Source organism: Heterocephalus glaber, unplaced genomic scaffold (assembly GCF_053883595.1).
Source record: "Heterocephalus glaber isolate CG9 unplaced genomic scaffold, H.glaber_assembly_v1.0 deba00000937, whole genome shotgun sequence".
Taxonomy (NCBI): Eukaryota; Metazoa; Chordata; class Mammalia; order Rodentia; family Bathyergidae; genus Heterocephalus; species Heterocephalus glaber.
Genome location: NW_028258173.1, coordinates 6,627,762 through 6,648,318, shown reverse-complemented (window position 1 = coordinate 6,648,318; position 20,557 = coordinate 6,627,762). Strand labels below are relative to the sequence as shown.

The window sequence follows — 20,557 nt, the reverse complement described above, 5'->3', positions numbered from 1 at the left end:
TGTGTGTGTGTGTGCGTGTGTGATACTGGTTATTGAACCCAGGACTTCTGTTACATCCCTGGTTCTTTTTTAATTTTTTGAGACAAGGTCTCACTAAGTTGCTAAATTACCCAGGCTGGGCTGGAATTTACAATCCTCCTGCTTCAGCTTCCCAGAGTGCTGAGATTACAGTGCCCAGCAAGTCATTTCCTTCTCTAACCCCGCAACCCCCACTGTGTGGTACTAAGGATTGAACCCAGAGAGCACTAGGCTACGCCCCCAGCCTTTTTTATGTTGAGCCAGGATCTTGCTAAATTCCTCAGGCTGGCCTTGAACTTGTGATCCTCCTGCTTCAGTCTCTGGAGTAGTTGGGAGTGCAGGTGTGTGCCACTGCACCTGGCTAAAATCTAACATTTATAACCAGCTTCTTAAGTTTCCCACAACCCATTCCTCCCCAGTGTGGGCCCTGGACATTCAGGGCAGAGTAGTTGCTGTCACAAAGAAACCCCAAAAGTCAGTGGCAGAGCACCTCAGACCTATCAGGCCACTTGCGGCAAGTCCTGCTGACGCTGGCCTTGTCTGCTGGCTCCCCAGTGTGCAGCCAAAGCAGAAGAGGTGAAGTGGAGAGCCGTGTGGCTAAGCACACACCCCCTTGTGTGCCAGCACCTCGGCACAAGGCCACTCCGAACCAAGAGGCTGGCCACAGTGTGGCTGACCGGCCAGGCTAGGTGATGGGGCACTCTGATCCCTACTTCCTGAGCCAATGTGACCATGGAGTTTCCCTGGCTTTCCAGGTTCTAAAACGCTTGTCCACAGGCTGATGGAAGCCTATGGTGTCAACAAGTAGGGTGTGCATCATGTGGCTACATCCAAGGCCTTGGCCAGGTCTGTCCTCATGCGCTCAGGTGCCTTCTGGGGTGTCTCCAGGAACTGTGCCCATCGGTGCCTCTGCACTTCTGACATTACCCTTCCTGATCCGTATATTTTCAGGGCGTGTGTGCTGGGGATTGAACATGCTAAGCACACGCTCTACCACTGAGCCGCAGCCCTGGGCCTATTGTCCTATGAGTAACTGTCCAGGGCTAGGAGTGTAGCTCAGCAGAAGAGTGCTTGTGTAGCATGTGCAAGGCTCTGGATTCAGCACTGGTTTCACTTGGCATTTAGGTCAAGCTAACATGACTTCCCATCTGCTCCCAAGTACCCCTCTTCCTGTCCCCAGGCCTGTGTGCTGTCCACACTTCCGCTCTGAAAGTCACTTGGCTGAGGCTTGCATAGCAATACAAGTATAGAATGAATGCTTCTCTATCCAGTCCAGCAGAAGCCTGGAGTGGGGTGATTCCAGTTTCAGAAGACTCAAGAGTAGTGGTGCCCGCTGTGGAGGAGTGGAAGGGAGTGGGTCTGTGAAGGCCGTGCAGGGCTCTCCCCAGCTCGGTCATGCACCTCAGGAAGGGAACTGCAACCAAGAGCCAAACACTCCTGTAAGAAGGGAAATGGGAAGGGGCCACGGCTGGCCCACTGGCTCCTTAGCATAGCCCAGGATGTTAAGGGGCACTGACACAGGGGCCTGGTCCAATAGCCTGCAGCACAGGAGAACACTTGGGGCCCTGTGGTTCTGACTTTTTTTTTGTACCAGGGATTGAACTTGGGACCTTGCGCTTATGAGGCAAGTGGGGGAACCACAGAACTAAATCCCTGGGCCTGGGACTTACTTCCTTATGGTACTGTACTAGGGATTGGTTCCAGGGGCTCACACTCAGCTATATTCCCCACTGGTCTGTTACCCAGGCTGGCCTTGAATTTATGATCCTTCTGCTTCAGCTTCCCACAAGAGCTGTGACTTCAGGTGTGTACCACTGTCCCCAGGCAAGGACTGTTTTTAAATCCTTAATCCAGGTCTAGTAAGACTAATAAGGTACACTTGGAGACAAAAGACCAGTGTTACTCAAAATAAAGGGTTGGGAACGAAGCTCAGTGCAAAGGCCCTCAATCTCCAATACTGCAACAAAATGAACTTCTTCAAGAACCCAAGTAGAGCTGGGCATGCTGGTGCACACCTATAATCCCAGCACTCAGGAGGCTGAGGCAGGAGGATCACGGCAAGTTCAAGGCCAGCCTGAGCTACATAGTGAATTCAACGCCAGCCTGGACTACATGGTGAGACCCTGACTCAAAAAAAGAAAAGGAATCCAAGTGGGTTTTTTGTTGTCTCCTCAAAATCTCACCAGGTCTACTGCAGCCAGTGCTGTCCGTGGTTACCTGGGTCACCCCAAATGAGCCTTAGCTACTTAGCATGTTGAAACTGCTTTATTCTGTCACAGACCCCTTCCATCCCTTCAGCACAGAGAGGGAGGGGGAGAACCAAGAACCAGATAAGGTCAACACTGTCCTCCCAAAGCTCCTGCTCTAGACCTGTTTCCAAGGGTGGTCTGCAAAGGAGAAACACCACTACCAGGTTTGAAGTAACTGGGAAACTCTTCAATTGAAGATAATATAAGGCATTGTATTATATTTTGCCAAATTAAAACCTTATTTATGTTCTCACCCTTTTGTTTTTTTGGTACCAGGGATCAAACTTGGGTCCTTCTGCTTGTGAGGCAGGCGGCGGAACCACTGAGCTAAATCCCCGGCCCTCTCACCCTATCTACTTCATCAAACATCAGTTTTGCCTTTCCTAATCCTTGTTAGACTGATTTAAACAGAAAAATTTAAAAAGCCAACTCCGTAGACATCTTCAGAGCTTAATTTTATAATAAAAACTGTTTGAATAATTAGATCTTAAAAAAAAAGCGGGTGGCCTACAAGCTTCTCATGGCCAGGAATGGTGGTGCCTACCCGTACTCCCTGCACTTGGGAGCCTGAGGCAGGATGGCTCAAGCCCAGGAATTCAAAGGCAGTCTGGGCAACACAGTGGTTGTGTTTTCAACAGGGAGGTCCTGAGATCTGAGGGTGGAGTTTGCCATCCTGTCCAGTGCTAAATTCCCCAGGATTCTGAAGATCAACCAAGTTCTGCGGGGAGCCTCACTCCTCAGGAGGCCCAGGAGACCCACTTGCTCCCCAAGGGTGACGTAAGTTAGGCAAGTCGGAAATAAGGACCCAAGAGTTCGGACTCCCTGACCTAACTTCTTTCAGATTAAATTTATCTTAAGGAAAGGGGGGAAGAAAAATACAGAGTGAAGAATTCACTGAACATTTATTATTCACAAGAATTCATTGTAGGTTTATTATTCACAGTTAATCACTACCTACCAAATGCTATCCGCAGTTAAAGGATTAAGTACATAGGTCTTATTTAAACACTGATTTTCTTTTTAAATATATACACACACAAAACTTAGTTCAGCAAGGCTTCATGATATACACCAATTCCAAAATAACACAATCAAACGGTCCAGGTGTAAAATGCCAGATTTCTTTATCATCAGCGAGGCGAGGAGAGGAGCAGCAGGACGAGAGGAAGCCGGGTGAGGCAGGAAGCCCTTGAGCCTTGCGGTGCTCCAGGCTGAATCCATCTCCATGCTCAGAGTCCAGGGAGATGCCGCTGACCTGTCAGAGCCCAAAGGCCCAAGACTGCCACCAACTTCCAGGGAGAGAAATGGAAGAGGGGCTGGGGGGAGAAATGGCTTATTAGGCACATCAGGAAGGACCAGAGGTTGACAGAAGACAGAAAGAGAGCTGTGCAGCAGCTTTGGCCTTCCTGTCTTTGCCAGTGCCTCCCCTAACTCGTCCCACTGCGAGAGGCGGATGGGGGGATCGGCCCACGTGAATGGGTGGACCACGGGCTGCTTTCTGGCTGCTGCCCCAGTGCTCACCCAGCAGGTCATGGGACTCATACGTAAAAGCCAGGGTCTCATTTTAAGAGCAAGAAAAATAAAAACCAAGTACTTTCATTCCCACCCCAGTGTGGGAACATGGACTGGGACAGCTAAGGAAGGCAGTTAGAAGCTATTTCCTCCTCTGGCTTCTGTGTTTGCAGGTTGCTGGCTCCCAGGGTTTGTGCCTGGGGGGTCTCTGAGGAGAGGAGGAGCAGACCACACCTGAGACCGGGAGGTCAAGGACTCTGATGCCATTGCAGACAGATTCCATCACCTCTGGGGACGGGGCTCACAAATATTAAAGCTGCACCCGCAAAGACTTCTGGCTTAGGACAGGGAGACTGCCCACACCCTCCACTTCTGCTTGTCTCCTTTCTCTACCCTGTTTTCCCTTTCCATGAGGGAAAATATTTACACAGAGTAGGAGACAAATTGGATGAAAAGCTCTGGACTATCTAACTTATTTTAAAACAAAACAAAGAACACTGCTCATAAGCAACCCTTGAAATAAGGAAAAAGGCACTATGAAAAAGCAACATCTGGAGGGGCCAAAGTGGGCAGAGGCGCAGATTTGCAGTCTGACTTTCTTCGGAAGCAGCACACCGTTCTCTTCACTCTATGCCCAGCGGTCTGAGGGCTCTCCTCCAGCGGAGGTGCAGCACAGGCCCCAGGCCACCCGGCCACTCCTTTTGTGTGTATATATGAAAATCACAGAGACGGCTATTCTTTCAGTCATTTCCACTAAAACAGACATTTTGCATAGAGAAAATACCAGCCCACTTGGTTTCTTTTCTTTTATTATTGGCATCAGCTGGGACTATACGTGGCCTTAAATGTCATGCACTGAAGGACAGGAGAAAAAGATGAGGCAAAAGGACACAGGAGGGAAACAGGACCAGTGTGGAGAATCTGTAATAAAAACTTAAGTAAATTTTGGAATTTTGATATCCAATCCCCCTCCCACTCCCCAAAGTTCCAACCAAAGTGAGAGAGGGTCACCAGTGTGACCAGCCAGATGTTCTGAGCTCCCTACAGGCTGCCGCTCTTAAGAGGCAGCTTGTGGGTGTAATTCTTTTTGTTTTTAATTTTTCACTTTCTTTAAATACTCTCTCTGCTTCTTAGACGTTCCGGTTCACAGGGGTGACATAGTTGCGGGGAAACATGCCGGTCTGCCCGTGGCAAGCCCCCTTCCACCAGTTGGGGTCTGAGTTATCCATGACGTGGATGAAGTCTCCCCGGCGGAAGCCCAGCTCTCCGTCCTCCTGGGGGTCAAAGTCAAAGAGGGCCTGGACATATGTCGGCTGCTGCAAGAGAGGAGCAGGGAAAACACACATGGCGCTCCCGATGTGGATCCTGTCAGCACCCTGTAAACCAGCACTGCTTACAAGGGGGAACAGATGTGTGTCAATTCTCAAGCTGTCTGAAATACCCTCTCTATTCCTACATGTCCTAAGCTCACCCTGCGTGATTTTTTTTTTTTCTGGTACCGGGGATTGAACTTGGGTCCTTGCGCTTGCAAGGCAGGCGGCGGAACCACTGAGCTAAATCCCTGGCCCTACCCTGTGTGATTTTAATGTAACTTTCCACCGATGCTCAGAACACTAGTGTACATATCTCTGGGGGTAGCCATGTGCCACATTATCAAGTAAGGAGCAGCATGTCTGCCTGCAGGACGGAACTGGGGTTTTGTTCACAGATTTGAAAATATTCATGCTCCTATCATTTACAACACCCTTAAGGTTTTATGGGGTCCAAAGCCCTAGAGCTGGAGTTAAGTAAGATGGCACTAGCCATAACTCATGGCTGGGATATCGAGGGTGGGAATGAGTGAATATGACCCCGCTCCCTCCCAACTGTGAATTCCCCCACAATGTTCCTGAGAGAGAAAGCTCTATCTCCTAGGCAGACAGGTGGTTAGGTAGCAGCATGGCCTTGGAGGGCACCTCTGGAAAAGGCACAAACATTGCAGACCACAGAGCTTTCCACGAACGAAGGGTAACAGAATAATTCATGAAGCGGGCCCAGAAGTGACCCGGTGAGGGGACCAGCCTGCTTAAGGAGCTAGTCTTCCTTTCTAGAAATGATCCTAAATCGAGGTTCAGGCTCACCTGTGGCACTTGTTCTATGTCCCGCAGGAATATCTGCTGGTTTCTGGACACGGATGTCGATCTGTGGTAATCTACCAGCTCATTCAAAGAATTGAACTTCACCACCCAGAGGAAATACTTTCCGGCTCCATCACGGAGCACCTTGAAGTGCTGCACATCATTTCCAAACCTGGTGAGGTGAGGCGGGGAAACACATGTAAACAGTCACAGGTCTGTGCGGGGAGGCAGGGGCTGTCCGCCTTGCACGGGGTGTGGAGAGAGCCACTCTTCTCACCAATGCCACACAGGCTGAGGGTGCAGGAAATGCACAGCAAGCTGCTCCCAACTGAAGAGAGCTGGGAAAATCATGGGCATCCCTGGTGCCCTTCATGACTGACAGTTACTTCTGGACCTTGTGCCTTCAAGGCAGGTGGCGGAACCACTGAGCTAAATACCCCCACCCCCCACCTTTTGGAGACGTCTCACTATGTAGTTCAGATTGGCCTTGACTCACTAGGATCCTCGAACTCAGAAGCAATCCTCCTGCCTCAGCCTCCCAAGTGCTGGGATTATAGGTGTGTACCACCACACCTGGCCTGACAGTTACTAGTAACATGAAGAATCCTTATAGGAGGAAAATCCCACCTACCAGCCTCATTCTGAAAATGTCTTTAAGATACGAGTGTTCTAACTTACTGCACACCCGTTCCCTGCTCTCTACCAAGTAGCAGAACCTTACTTACAAGGGCTGTGGCATTACTAATGTCTTCTGAAGCAAAATTATTAGAATATGATGCCACACTCAAAAACTAGAAAAGATGGGACAGGAGGTAAGGTAGGGAGGGACTGGAAATACTTCAAACAATTCTTTTGTAAGTGGGAATAGTTCCAAGTTGTGTTTTCCATTCAGGAATTTTAGTTCAGCTTTCCCTTTTCATAGGTACAAGGTCTCAGGACCAAAGGACATGCTGGGTCAATAAAAGGCTCTGGTACCAAAGAAAAAAATTCCTTATCCGGTCGGGGATGTACTCAGTGGTGCCGTGCCTGCCTGGCAAGCACAAGGTCCTGAGTTCAATCTCTAGTACCTCAAAAACAAACAAACAAACAAACAAACAAACCAACAAACCCCAACAAAAAAACCCACCCTGTATCACTGGATAACATACTCCCTTTAACACTGGACAGCAAAAATAGCAAGAGGGACTGGTAGTGGCCCAGGGGATCTGTCACAGTGATGTCTGGTCAGAACAAAAGCTCAGCAGAGGCTTTCCCACCCTGTTCACTGCTGAGCCCTCAAAAGGCACGCTGAACATTGTCCAATGAATGCAGTTTCTCTCCTTCAGACTTAAAATTAAAAGACTGGAGAAACCAAACGCTTCCTAAAAGCAATCCAGCAGGTGGCAGTACTGAGGTTCAAGCCAATGAGTACAAGACACGTTTCCTCTTTTCTAGGGAGGGTTGCCCCAAGAACCAAGAGGATGCCTGAAAGCACAAATATCAAACCCTACAAATATGTACCATGTTCTTCCCTATACAAATAAACGTACATGGCTATGATAAATTTCAACTTTCAGTAAGATAATAGCAATAAAATCAATTATAACAATACACCATAAAAAGAGTTATTTAAAACTTACGAGTTGTTTATTTCTGGAATTTCCCATTTAATATTTTTGGACTGTACCTGACCTCAGGTCACTAAAACTGAAGAAAGTGGAACTGCAGATGGGGCAGGGAGGAGACTGTACTGCTTTCTCATGCAAGAAAAAAGCAGGGATGGGGAGAAAGCCCCACAAGGAAGGGCACACTCAGTGGGGAATTCTGGTCACAGAAATCACTTGCACTGGGCTGATACAGTTGGACTCAAGAGCGCATGAGCCTTGAAAGTGAGCTTTGCGTAACCAGTGTTTTAAATCAGACTCTAAACATCCTGAAACTACAGAAACGTATCTCAGAGTCTTGATGTTTCTTGAACTTCTTTTGTGAAGAAGATGCTTGTGTTGTTAAAAGATAGCGATGGCATCTGTTTCAGATTTTATTTCTGAAATAGTAATTGCATCAACTCCTTAAAATAAAGGAATGGTCTGGTCTTCTCAGCATCTACAGCAGGTCCCTGTGCAGGACAGACTGGCAGGCTTGTGGCTCAGCACTGACACCCCAGTGCTGCTGGCCATTGCCTACAGATGAACTGCTTGCTCTTGTTAGCTATTCAGTTTCCATTCAGGTCAATATAACACATTAGCTTTTTACAAGCTAATGAAAAAAATTAAAATGGTATTTACAGCAGGCCTTGGTAGTGCATGCCTGTAATCCCAGCTACTTGAGGCTGGGGCAGGAGGATCTCAAATTCCAGGCCAGCCTGCACAAGTTAGCGAGACCTTGTCTCAAATAAAATAAAAAAGGGCTGAGACATAGCTGGAACTCAGTGGTAGAACCTAGCAGGTGTGAGGCTCTGGATTTGATCCCCAGTACCACCCAACCTCAAAGAAGGCAAAAACAAGATAACTCAAGATAACTCTACAGACCCACCCTAAAATGTCCTCTATTAGATCCTTAATTGCATATTCTCAACAAAAGGCCTTGTTACAAGAAGAAAACTGATGATTATATCCAGTCTGACTTTTGCATATGTTAGGAATAAAAATCAACTATATTGCAAATATGTTTACTTGTCAGGTAGCACAAAGATCATCTGACAACTCTCAAATCTTTATTCAGAAAAACGGGGCCGGGGATTTAGCTCAGTGGCACTGCACCTGCCTTGCAAGTGCAAGGTCCTGACTTTGAGCCCTGGTACCATTAAAAAAAAAAAAAGAGCGAAAAAGAAAAAGTATGCCTGTAATCTCAGAATTTGGGATGACTGAGGCAGGACTGCCATGAGTTGGAGGCCAACCTGGGCTACAGTGAGTTCAATACCAGCCTGAACTGCACAGTGAGACCTCATCTTAAACAAACAAAAACAAAACAAAAAGAACACAATTGTTGGATGATGCACACCTATAATCTCAGCACTCTGGAAGGCCGAAGCAAGAAGATAGCAAGTTCAAGCCAAATAGCTTATCGAAATCTCATCTCAAAAGAAAGAATAAAAAAGGAGGCTGGAGATATAGCTCAGTGGGAAGGCCACAGGTCCAACCTTCAGTACCACAAAAACAAAACAAAAATACCCCCCCAAGTATAAATTTTAATCTACAATTCAAAGAATCCCAGACACTAAGCATACAATGGTCCTAAAAGCAAATAACATATCCAACAACCCCCCCCCCTTTTAATTTTTTGAGACAGCCCCTAAGTAGCTCAGGCTGACCTTGAACTCACAATGACTCTCGAGCTTCAGCCTCCTGAGTGCTGGGATTGCTGGAATCCGTCATGGTGCCCAGAACTCCAATATATTTTTCACATTTCGGTGTTTTTTTTGGTTTGTTTGTTTTTTGATACGGGGGATCGAACTTGGGTCCTTGTGCTTGCGAGGTAGGCGGCGGAACCATTGGGCTAAATCCCCGGCCCTCGAATATATTTTGGAAGTGGAAAAGTCTTATACTTTATATTATTTGTAACTGGTAAACTGGTTTATAGTGCTCATTTAATAATCTTTTTTTTTTTTTTTTTGGTACCGGGGATTGAACTTGAGTCCTTGAGCTCCCACAGCAGGCGGCGAAGCCACTGAGCTAAATCCCCGGCCCTATAGTGCTCATTTAAAAAATAATTTTAATGTAATATAACTTAATCACTACTTTGTATATAAATGAAGTGATCTGCAAGATTCCTGGAGGAGGGTTTCCTATGATAATATATTTACTAGAAAAGGACTAAAAGTAACAAAGAAAATGACAATTATTGTTGCTGTATTTTTTTTTTGGGAGACAGGGTCTCCATGTGTAGTTCAGGCTGGCCTTGAACTCATGGTGATTCTCCTGCCTCTGCCTCCTGAGTGCTGGAATTAACAGGTGTGTGCCACCACACCTGGCTGAAAACGACAATTTAAAATCTTCATTTAACAGATGAGGTACGTTTTGCTCAGACTCCTTAAAGGTCTAATTTATAGTTGCCATTATTTCCAAGATGGTAAGATTTCTTGTCTTCCCCATTGCCTGCTTACTAGCTACCTTCCACATTTAATTATTTGGTTTTTCTGTTTTTTTGAGACAGGATGTTGATAAGCAGTCCAGGATGGCCTTGAACTCACTACTAACCCAGGCTGGCCTCAAATTCAAAGTGATCCTCCTACCTTCCCACTGCTGGCATTACAGGAGTGCACGACCAGATATGAGCTACATTACATTTTTTTTGTGGTATCAGATATTGAACCCAGTGCTTTAACCCTGAGCTTCATTATATCCCCTGCCTTTCTCCCTTCCCCGGTGGCCTTTTTCAAAATTTTGAGACTGGGTCTCACTAAGTTACTAAACTGCCCAGGTTGGGCTCAAATGTGATCCTCCTGCCTTACAGTTCCTTCCACAGTTAAATTTACCACCAGCAAAGTGAAAACCCCCAGGCCCTTGAGGTAGTAACCTTTTCAACTTAATGTGAAGACCTAGGATGGGGGTGGTGGAGTTAAGTGCCTGTCAGCTGAAGGGAGGAAAGGCAGCTGACAGGGAGAGTGCAGCAGGAACCCCACTGTGGGCAGAAACTAGGACTGGCGGGGATTAGGGAAAACTGGCTGTGTGTGCCGTCTCAGGGCTACCGCTCAGCTCCTAGACTTGTTCCACTGAAGAATCTAAACCCTGTGTGACCAGAACTAATTTTTACTAGGAGCAAGAAGTTAGGATTATTGGGTGGGTATGTGTGTGGGGATTGATCACAGGGGTGCTCTGCCACTGAGCTGTATTTCCAGCCCTTTTTATTTTGAGACAGAGTCTCACTAAATTTCCTAGGCTGTGCCTGAACCTTTGATCCTCCAGCCACAAACTCCCGGAGTGCTGGGATTATAGGCATGTACCATCAGGTCCAGCTCAGAAATTAGGATTTTAATGTGAAACTAAATACAGATTAGACTAAGCCTCTATTAGAGCTTGTGCACAGCCAGAACCCTGACCAATGGCCTCCCAGTTCAGCCAGCAGGAGACAGGCTTCCAGGCAAGCAGAGCAGGAAATACTTACTTGACGGAGAGGGAGAAATCCCCAGGAGCGCTCTCACTTTCCCGGATTAGAAAGGCCCCATCATGCCGCTGTTTGCTAAGCATTTCTTCTGCCTTGGCTCTGGGGATTTTGCCAAAAAACCACCTAAGGAAGGAAGGCAAGCCAGTCAACATCTGCTTCCCCACCAAGAAATGGAATGTCCAGCCTTAATGTGAGTAACAGAACACTCGTTGCCAGGGGGCAGTTTGCTCTTTACCCTCCAGCCTCACCAGGCCTGACTGAGGCAACGATATGGGGTGGGGTCCTCCCCCAAGAGACTGACCTTCCACAGGCTGCACTACACTTTCCAGACAGTGATTCATCAAACAAGGCACTATCTATCACAGGTTGCTCAGAGGAAGACACTTGAAAATGGGTCACCAGAGCCAAAGCAGACCAGTCCCCAGCTGACTCATCAGAGAGGCACCCAGGAAAAACCTGGTGCTATGGGCGGGAAACACAAGTGACACAGGGGAGACAGGTTCCTTCCTGCAGCCATTCAGTAAGGCTGCAGCTTTGCCACAGTGGGAATGAAGTACAGAGGAGGAAACCTGGAAGTCCCAGAAGTTAGAGGCAGGGCTACTTCTGCAAAGAGCTGCAAGGAAAAGGCTGGGGTTGAGAGAGCAGCCTCCACCAGTAAGGAAGGTTAGCAGCATTCCTCAGAGCCTCTCTGGGTCACTTCAGCACTTGGCTTTCCATCGCCTGGCAAATGCAAGGTCCTGAGTTGAATCCCAGTGCCAAAAAAAAAAAAAAAAAATCAAAAGCCATTGGGAAGGGCCCTGGATGTGGGTCAGTGGTAGAGCATTTGGCTGGCATGAGCAAGGCCCTGGGTTTGATCCCTAGTACCAAGAAAGTCCCTCAAACCCAGAACACATCGGTAACATAATTTAACCCCCCCCCACACACACACAGAGGAAAGTTGCAAAGGTAAGATGTTATTTCAAGCAAATTACAGACTCTACCGCTCCCAATGCTAATTCACTTTGGCCAGAAAATGTGGCTGACTTCATGGAAAACTGTGGGAGCAAGCGGCCTCTGGCTCACCAGGAGGAAAGAAGGGGGCACCTCTGAAAGAGCTCAAGGTCATTGCTCCTTGGCTACTTCAAATGCAAACCATTAATAACTAGGGTGGAGGGCCGGGGATTTAGCTCAGTGGTTTTGCCGCCTGCTGCGCAAGCGCAAGGACCTCAGTTCAATCCCCGGTACCAAAAAAACCCAAAAAAACCCAAAACAAATAACTAGGGTGGAGGAACCACGAAGACAATGTTCTTTTCACAATCATCCTCAATGTTTCATTGTTTTTTTTTTTAATGTTTCATTATTTTTAAAAAGCAAAAACTGGGCCCGGGATTTAGCTCAGTGGTTTTGCCCCCCTGCTGCGCAAGCGCAAAAACCCGAGTTCGATCCCCAGTACCAAAAAAAAAAGCAAAAACATTTATAGCAAAGAGACATATCTTACATGGTAACCTGTATTCATTTAATATGCAAAATATAATAGCAAAGGTACCAGTCTATTAAAACTATAAACCTTTTATGTCTGTCTTACTTATTATACACAGCCATAATGCAAGATATTTCTGAAATGTTACATAGTACTATCGTTCAGAGAGAAAGACAGGATGTGCTAGGAGAGACATAGTCAGAAGCTGCCTTGGGAACCCAAATGCCCCCCTAATCTACTGACTTGGGTCTTCCTCACTTTGTGTATGTGTTTGTTTTTTTTGGCACCGGGGATCAAACTCGGGACCTTGCGCTTGCAAGGCAGGCGCCGGAACCACTGAGCTAAATCCCCAGCCCTGGTCTTCCTCACTTTGGATGCTCTGATGCTAGGCTGTGGAGGAGCTGGTGAAAGGCCTCCTCTTGCTTTTACAAACACTCACAGGTGTGTGTGTGTGCCTGCAGTGCTGAGAATGAGGCCCCTCGAGAAACCCCGTATTAATAGACTAGTGTGATCTTGAAAGATGACAAGGACAGCTACCAGTATTGAGGGCATTCAAATATCTTCTGGTTTCTGGTGCTTCTGAGGGTACACTGTACTTGTGTGCGATGTGTGTCTGGCTACCGCCACAGGAGGGGCCGCCATGGCCTTCTGCATGGGGTGAGGTGCAGGTTCTCAGCAGCTACCTTCTCTTCTTAGACCCAAGAGCTTCCCACTAGGCAGCTCCTCTTTAAGGCATAAAGTAATGAATATAAGTTAAAATGACCTAGATGTGCATGAAGTAAAAATAATAAGCAAGACTCTTCACCAGGCCCCCAGAGGCAGCAACTGTTGGCAGCTGTATGCATATGTTTCTAGGCCTTTATGGGCACAGTCCCATAATTGACTGAGTTGCAGTGCTTTCTTAAAAATCAAGTCAACTTTTTTCCAGTTAAAAAAAAAAACACTAGCCAACTGTAAATTACAGTACAGGAAAATACCCTAATTGGAGGTTTATTTGGGGGGGGGGGGTTACCAGGGATGGAACTCGGGTCCTTGCACTTGCAAAACCACTGAGGTAAATCCCCGGACAATCCTAATTGGAGTTTTTGGTTTTTTGTCTTTTTTTTTGGTACTGGGGATTGAACTCAGGTCCTTGCACTTGCGCAGCAGGCAGCGAAACCACTGAGCTAAATCCCTAGCCCCCTAATTGTGGAGTTTCTACAATTAAAATAAATGCAGCTCTGCTGTAAGTCTGCAGATCCAAGAAATGAAGAATTTTAAGTTTGAGGACAATTTAATTAAACAGATTTCTTGGGTATCTGCTCCTGTTTCAGGAAACACATAGGTGCTCTAACTTGGAAAGCTGTCCACACAGCACAAAGGCTAGCACGCAGCGAGGCTGAGCTGTCCTGTTAAGACACCTAACTGCGAACACTACATTCTCAGAGCATTTCATACCACTTATCAATCTGATAGGTTTTTTAAAAAAACAATTTTTTGTGGTACTGCGGATAAGACTCAGGCCCTCACATATTGTAGGGCAAGCATTCTGACACTGAGCTACACCCCCAGCCCAACAGGCTCCTCTTATTTATTTATTTTTATTTTTTAAATTTTATTTTTGTGTGGGGGATCAAACCTGGGTCCTTGCGCAGCAGGTGGCGAAACCACTGAGCTAAATCCCGGGCCTACTTGAAAAGAAATTTTTACAATTTTATTTTAGTTTATTAGTACATGTGTGTGGTGCATGTTTCTACTCCTTGTGGGATGTTGGCACATGTATGTAACACATCCTAATTTCTGTGTTCATCCCCTTTCCCTGCCCTCCCCCATCTTTGGACCCTCTTCCCTCTGTTGGTACACGAGTGCAGTACATGATGTTCACATTCCTTGAGTGGGGTGGGTACACACACATAACACATCCCGATTCTTTTTTTTCACCCCCTACCCCTCCTCTTCTTCTCTGCTCCATCTCTCGATCCCCTTCCCCTTTGAAAATGATCTATCTCCCTACTTCCTATTATCTATCTTTTATTTTGCTCTTTTACTGTTTTTTTTGTGTGTGGGGGGGTACTGGGGATCGAACTCGGGATCTTCTGATTTCGAGGCAGGTGGCGGCACCACTGAGCTAAATCCCTGGCCCTATTCCGGGTTTTGCATACGAGAAACCATGTGATATTTAAGTTTGTGGGTCTGATTTACTTCACTTAACATTATGATCTTGATCCATTTTTCTACAAATGACTCAAGTTTATCTTTCTTTATGGCAGAGTAGTACTCCACTGTGTGTAAACACCACAGTTTCTCTATCCATTAATCTGTTGATGGACATACAGGCTGATTCTAAGATTTAGCAAACATGAATCATGGTGCTATAAACACAGGCAGTTTTTTTTAACACTGATATTTTTGTGTAACTACATGCCTACAGTCCAGTAGGCTATAAATCTTTTTTAAAAAATGGGTCTGCACTGCATTAGAAATAGCAAAGTATGCTGGGAGTGGTTGCTCACACCTATAATCCCAGCACTCTGGGAGGCTGAGGCACAAGGATCTTAAATTCAAGCCCCAGCTGGGCAACTTAAGACTTACTGAGATCCTGTCTCAAAATAAAAAATAAAAGAGTTGGGATGTAGCTCAGTGCAAAAGCCTTGGGTTCAATCCCTGGTGCCTTGGATAGTGTTGGGGGAAGCGAGAGAAAGCCAAAAGGAGATGTTGTTTACTTTCCCATTATTTGTGGTGCGCCACAGGTTCCCATCCACCCGTATATATGTGCGTATGTATGTATGTATGTATGTATGTATGCATGCATGTATGTATGTATGCATGCATGCATGTATTTATTTTCCCCATTAAGCTTATCGGTACATTTTAGGAATAAAATGCAGTTACATTCATCATTGGGATCTTATACCTTTACATGAGTATCTTGATTCTTATTTTTTTCCCCTTCCCCTGCCCTCCCTTCAGCCCCTCCACCCTTCCCTATTTGCAAAGACTTTGTTTCTATTTTTTCCTTTTCTCATATTTTTTCTTTCCCCTTCTTTCCTTTCCCCTACCCCTCCCACTTCCCCTGCTCCTTTAGACCTTTTCTTCCTATTACACAATATCGATTATACATTTTTAAAATTACAAATCAAGATCTAGGAGACAATACCACAGATTTTACAGAATTTAAAAGGATATTTCAAAACTCTGTTTTGAAATAAATTTGACAACTTCTAAGAAGTACCTTGGAAGACAAATTAATGAAACTAACTCTGGAGGAAATATAAAACTTGAATAGCACCTATTAAAGAAAGTATATTCCTAGCTTGAAAACCTACCTATATGACAACAACAGGCTCATATACATTTTAACTGATAAATTATATCAAACATTTAAAGCAGAAAAAGAAGGAACACTTTTCCCCTCATTTTAGGAAATCAACATTGTGCTAATACTAAAACTGGATAAAGATAATAGAAGAAAAAAGTATGAACACAGAAATTTAACAAAACAAACTATTAGAAGTCAGATCTGGCAGTATGTAGAAAGTGGTTTTATTATAGGGATGGCAGTGTTGGTTCAGCAATGGAAGATCCACCCCCAAAAGTCATCATTTTAACAGAGGAAAGGAAAAAGCCATATGATCCTGTCACTAGTTGGAGAAAAGTATTGGACTAAATTCCACAGCTGTTCATGGTAAAAGCTATCAGGAGACTAGAAGTAGAACAGAACCTTCTCAACAGATGAAAGACACATACTTATATGAATAGAGAAGATGCAATGCTTTCTCCCTAAGGTGGGGAACAAGGGCAGATATACCTGCTCTTCATCTGTCCATTAAACTTTGAAACATAGGCCCAAACCAAAATAGTCTGGCAATAAAAAAAACCAAATAGCACAGGATTAGCAAGGTAGAAGTAAAATCTTTATATGTAGATGCAACACCTGTATTTGTTTTGAAAAGCACATCCTTGGACTTACATCCAGCACACAGAACTCACATGGCAGTTTGTAGCCTCAAGTGTGGAATGTGCTTATGCAAATACACAGGTGAGGTGGTTCTCCATTTCACACCTCCCACTTCCTCTCCAACAAGAAAGGGAGAGTCCAATGTCTGGTCTCTGTGGTGTGCCATAGCTATGACAATGACATCCACCAATACCTATGACCTGCTAGCCACTCAGCAGTCACACACATGGGGACAGCCCTCCACAGGCACAAGCACAGTCTTTTTAGCAATATGATAGACTTGCAAAATAGGGTTTTTCAGATTCTAATTTTCCCTTTCAGAGCTCAGAGAGGAGGCTCCCTGCCTGTCCAGCAGCCTGTCTGTAAGAACCCAGCAGACCTGGTGCTGCCACTTCCTGATCAACTGGAACTCCAAAGTTCTTTATATCAGGGCCAATGGTCAAGGCTCAGAGTGACTTTCCTATCAAGATCAGTAACTGCAGCTTTCTAAGGAAGCTGGCTTTGTCTTTCTTTTCTTTCCTCTCTCCTTCTTTCTTCTTTTGCAGTACTGGGGACTGAACCCATAGCTTTTGTACTGAGCTACATTCGAAGCCCCTTTTTTATTTTGAGACAGGCCCTTGTAAATCACTCAGTTGCCCAGGCTGGACTCTAATTTGAGACCCTCCTGGCTTGGCATGTGCCACCATGCCTGGCCTTTCCTATGTATTTTTTCTTTTATTAGTACATGTTTACAGTACACAACGATTCTATTTCTCGTGCAGAGCGCTGGTACATGTACATAACACATCTTAATTCTTTTTTTATCCTATTCCTCTATTTCCCATCTTTTCTTCCTTTTTTTTTTTGGTACCAGGGATCAAACTCAGGTCCTTGCACTTGCGAGGCAGATGGTGGAACCACTGAGCTAAATCCCCAGCCCTCCCATCTTTTCTTAATAGCCTGACTGACAAATGTCTTTTACCTGAAACAATGTGAAAAAAAAGAAGAACTTTAAGCCACAGGCATTTTATTTAAGGTAAAAATTATAGCCTGATGGTCTGATAAATTCCCTCCTGGTTTGAAAATATGAAAATTAAAAGAAACAAGTTGATTTTGTTATCACTGGATCTAATGCAGCAGCTAGTAAACCATGGCTCTCAGCCTAAACTTGCCCTGTGGTTGTGTGTGTGTGTGTGTCTGTGTGTAGGGGGTGGTGGTGGTGGTGTGTGCGTACTAGGTATTGAATCAGGGCCTTCACATTGAGGTATATTCTAGCTCTTGGTCAGCCTGGGCAATTTAGTAAGACATTACCTCAAAATACAAAAGAAAAAAGGATTTCGGGATGTAGTTCAGTGCAAAGGCCCTGGGTTCAATCCTCAGAACAAAAAAACAACCAACCACAAGCCAAAACAAGAAAAGTAAGGTAGGTTCAGTGGCACATACCTGTAATCCCAGTCACTATGGAGAATGACAAATTCAAACCCAGCTTAGGCAACTTAGTGAGACCCTGTCTCAAAAAATGTGCGTCTGTGGGCTTGGGGATGTAGGTCAGTGTGAAGGCCCTGGGCTCAATCCTTAGGACTACCAGAAAAATGAATGAATGAATGAATGAGTTGGTGGGTGAGTGAGTGAGTGAATGAAGGAAGGAGTGAGGGAGAGAGGAAAGAGAGAAAGAGTGCGGAAAAAAGAAAAAAAATCATAAAAGGATGTATGATCTGATGCACGGCTCCTCTCCCTCCCAGGAATCACTACCCAATGCCTCCCCAGTACAGTGCACCCATAATTCTCTCCAGGAAAAGCCTGAACAACCTCCTGGCACAAATACTGAGAATCAAAGGCTGTAACAATCCAAAGCTGTGCTTAGTACCTAGCACACGCAGTCTGTGAGGAATTCACCCTTCTGGGTTGCTGCCACTTGTGCCTGCCTTTGAGTAACCTGGGAATGACTGTAGGTCAACCCTCCAGTCTTATGCTGCAGGGAACTCAAGTGAGGGCATTATCAACCAACACACAGGAGATCCAGGAGTCTCATGCATGTATCCCTTTGAAGATTTAATGCTCCTGCTCTCTGTTTTGGTTTTTCTGAGACAGGCCATGCTATATAGTTTGCGCTGGCCTTGAACTCAATATGCAGCCCAAGCTGGCCTCCAAGTCCAAGTGATCCTCCTGCTTCAGCCTCCCTAGTGCTGGAATTCCAGGTGTGTGCCACTATACCTGGCTTGCTTTTGTGTTTTACTATCAAGAATTTGTGCCTGAGTTATCAATTAAAAAAATACTCCCTGAGCCACTATATGCAAAAGCAAGGTACAAGTTATAATGGAAAATAAGCAGAAGACACAAATTCTCCAAGGAACCTAAAACCTTTTAAGGGGAGATCAAATTCAAACACTTAAGAAGATTCAAGAGAGTACAAGTTCCAAACAAAGACAAATACAGTCTTAACAAATCGGAGTGGTCTTCACCTTGCTAATCATCCAATGAGACATTTATCTAAGAGCCATTATAAGGTGCCTGGTTCCTCTTGAAGTAAAAAGAGGTTCCTTGAGGACCTCCCAGTTTCCCTCTATCACCCTGCAGCCCAACTCAACCGTCTATCTCCAGGGTAAGGCTTTCTCAATACAATCCCAACAGCTTCCCTCTGATCCACCTGGGAATTTTATTATGCCATCAGTGAACTGCAGAGCATAAGTCCCCCTCACTTCATATAGTCCTGCTGCATAATAAGCACTCTGGAAGAATTTATTGACCAGAGAACTCAACTGAGTTTTATGAGGCAGCTCCTAAATCATTTGTTTCATTTTACAGAAGACAAATGTTCTTTCAGAACAGGTTTGGGGTTTAGTTCGTAAGTAGTGTCGGACCCACATTTAGTTGCTACCAGTGGTTACCTCTGGACAAGCTCATATACTATTGTACAGTTTTCTGTACTGTGAGATTTTTATGAGAGCTACATTCATAAAATACTGGCATTGAAATACAAAATAGTAGGGCTGGGGATTTAGCTCAGTGGTTCCACCGCCTGTCTCGCAAGCACAAGGTCCCGAGTTTGATCCCTGGTACCAAAGAAACAAAGAAGAAAGAAATACAAAATACTAGAAGCATTCCTAATTTGTATGATAAAAAAGAATGAATCAGATGACCCTGAAGGCCCCTTCTGGCTCTATGACACAGGTACAATTATGTCTTTTTTTGGTACTGGGGATCGAACTCGGGTCCTTGCGCTTGTGCAGCAGGTGGCAAAACCACTGAGCTAAATCCCCAACCCATAATTATGTCTTTGACATCTGGAAAAATATAAAGTATAATGTGGCTAAGATCTTCAGTAGCTGGGGAAAGAGAAGCGGCAGGTACACCCTGGGATGGTGAGATCAGGGTGGGGGCAGTGGGCTGCTGTTCTCTGTGGGGTGAGTCATACAGAAGTCCTACCGCTGGGTGCTAAACCAAGCAGACACCGATTGTCCTAGTGCAATTCTAGTCTGCTTGCCATGAGCCATGCTCCTGGTGCTCCCGATATGCACAAGGCCTGCAAGTGACTGCTTCTGAGGCAGGAGCAAGGCCAAGGACAAGGGGGTGGGTGAGATTTGAGGTCAGAAGTCTGCAGGAGTCCCCAGGGTCCCACTGTGGCACATTAACAATACAAACCAGGGCTGGGGCTGAAGGTAATTAAAAATGCTCACTGCTCTCAGCAGCCTGGAGAACAGACTTATTTCCTTCTCTCTGAGGTAGGAACACTTAGGTGAAAGAATAAACATTTGTTGAGAACTATCATATGCCAATCATTATGCTCTGGGAATATAAACATTTAAGATGCTGCGCCAAGGGATCATCAAACATATTCAACACAGAACTGTGTAGTAAGTTCCTTCCTTTCTTTCTTTTTTTTTTTGTTGTTGTTTTGAGACAGGGTCTCACTGCGTAGTTCAGGCTGGTCTTGAACTCACTATGTAGCCCAGGCTGGCCCAGAACTAATGGGGACCTTCCGGCGTCAGCCTCTGGAGTGCTGGGTTTACAGGCTCGCGCCACCACACCCGGCAGTAAGTACCCTTTTTTAAACTTAAAAAAAAAAAGGAATTATGAAACACACTTGGTCCCAGGGGTTTTATAGAAAACTAATTATGGACTTGCAAAAAATACTTTTATTTTTGAAGATCACTAACGATTATTAATCTACAATGCATATCATTACTATATAGTATCATTATAT

General features: G+C 45.3%; 1 protein-coding gene across 3 annotated transcripts in view; it reads right to left on the bottom strand.

The window, feature by feature from the left end:
* Positions 1–3,150: 3,150 nt before the first annotated feature.
* Positions 3,151–20,557, bottom strand: part of Grb2 (growth factor receptor bound protein 2) — a 75,414-nt gene continuing 58,007 nt past the window's right edge. For 2 of the 3 annotated variants that reach the window (XM_021241071.2, XM_004860664.4), the window contains exons 4-6: positions 10,979–11,101; positions 5,900–6,068; positions 3,151–5,095 (exon numbers count right to left, since the gene is read on the bottom strand). In XM_021241071.2, the coding sequence (XP_021096730.1) occupies positions 4,910–5,095; positions 5,900–6,068; positions 10,979–11,101 (478 nt within the window). In that variant the 3' untranslated portion in view covers positions 3,151–4,909. The remainder of the gene's footprint in view (positions 5,096–5,899; positions 6,069–10,978; positions 11,102–20,557) is intronic. The other variant, XM_004860665.4, reaches the window with a different exon arrangement.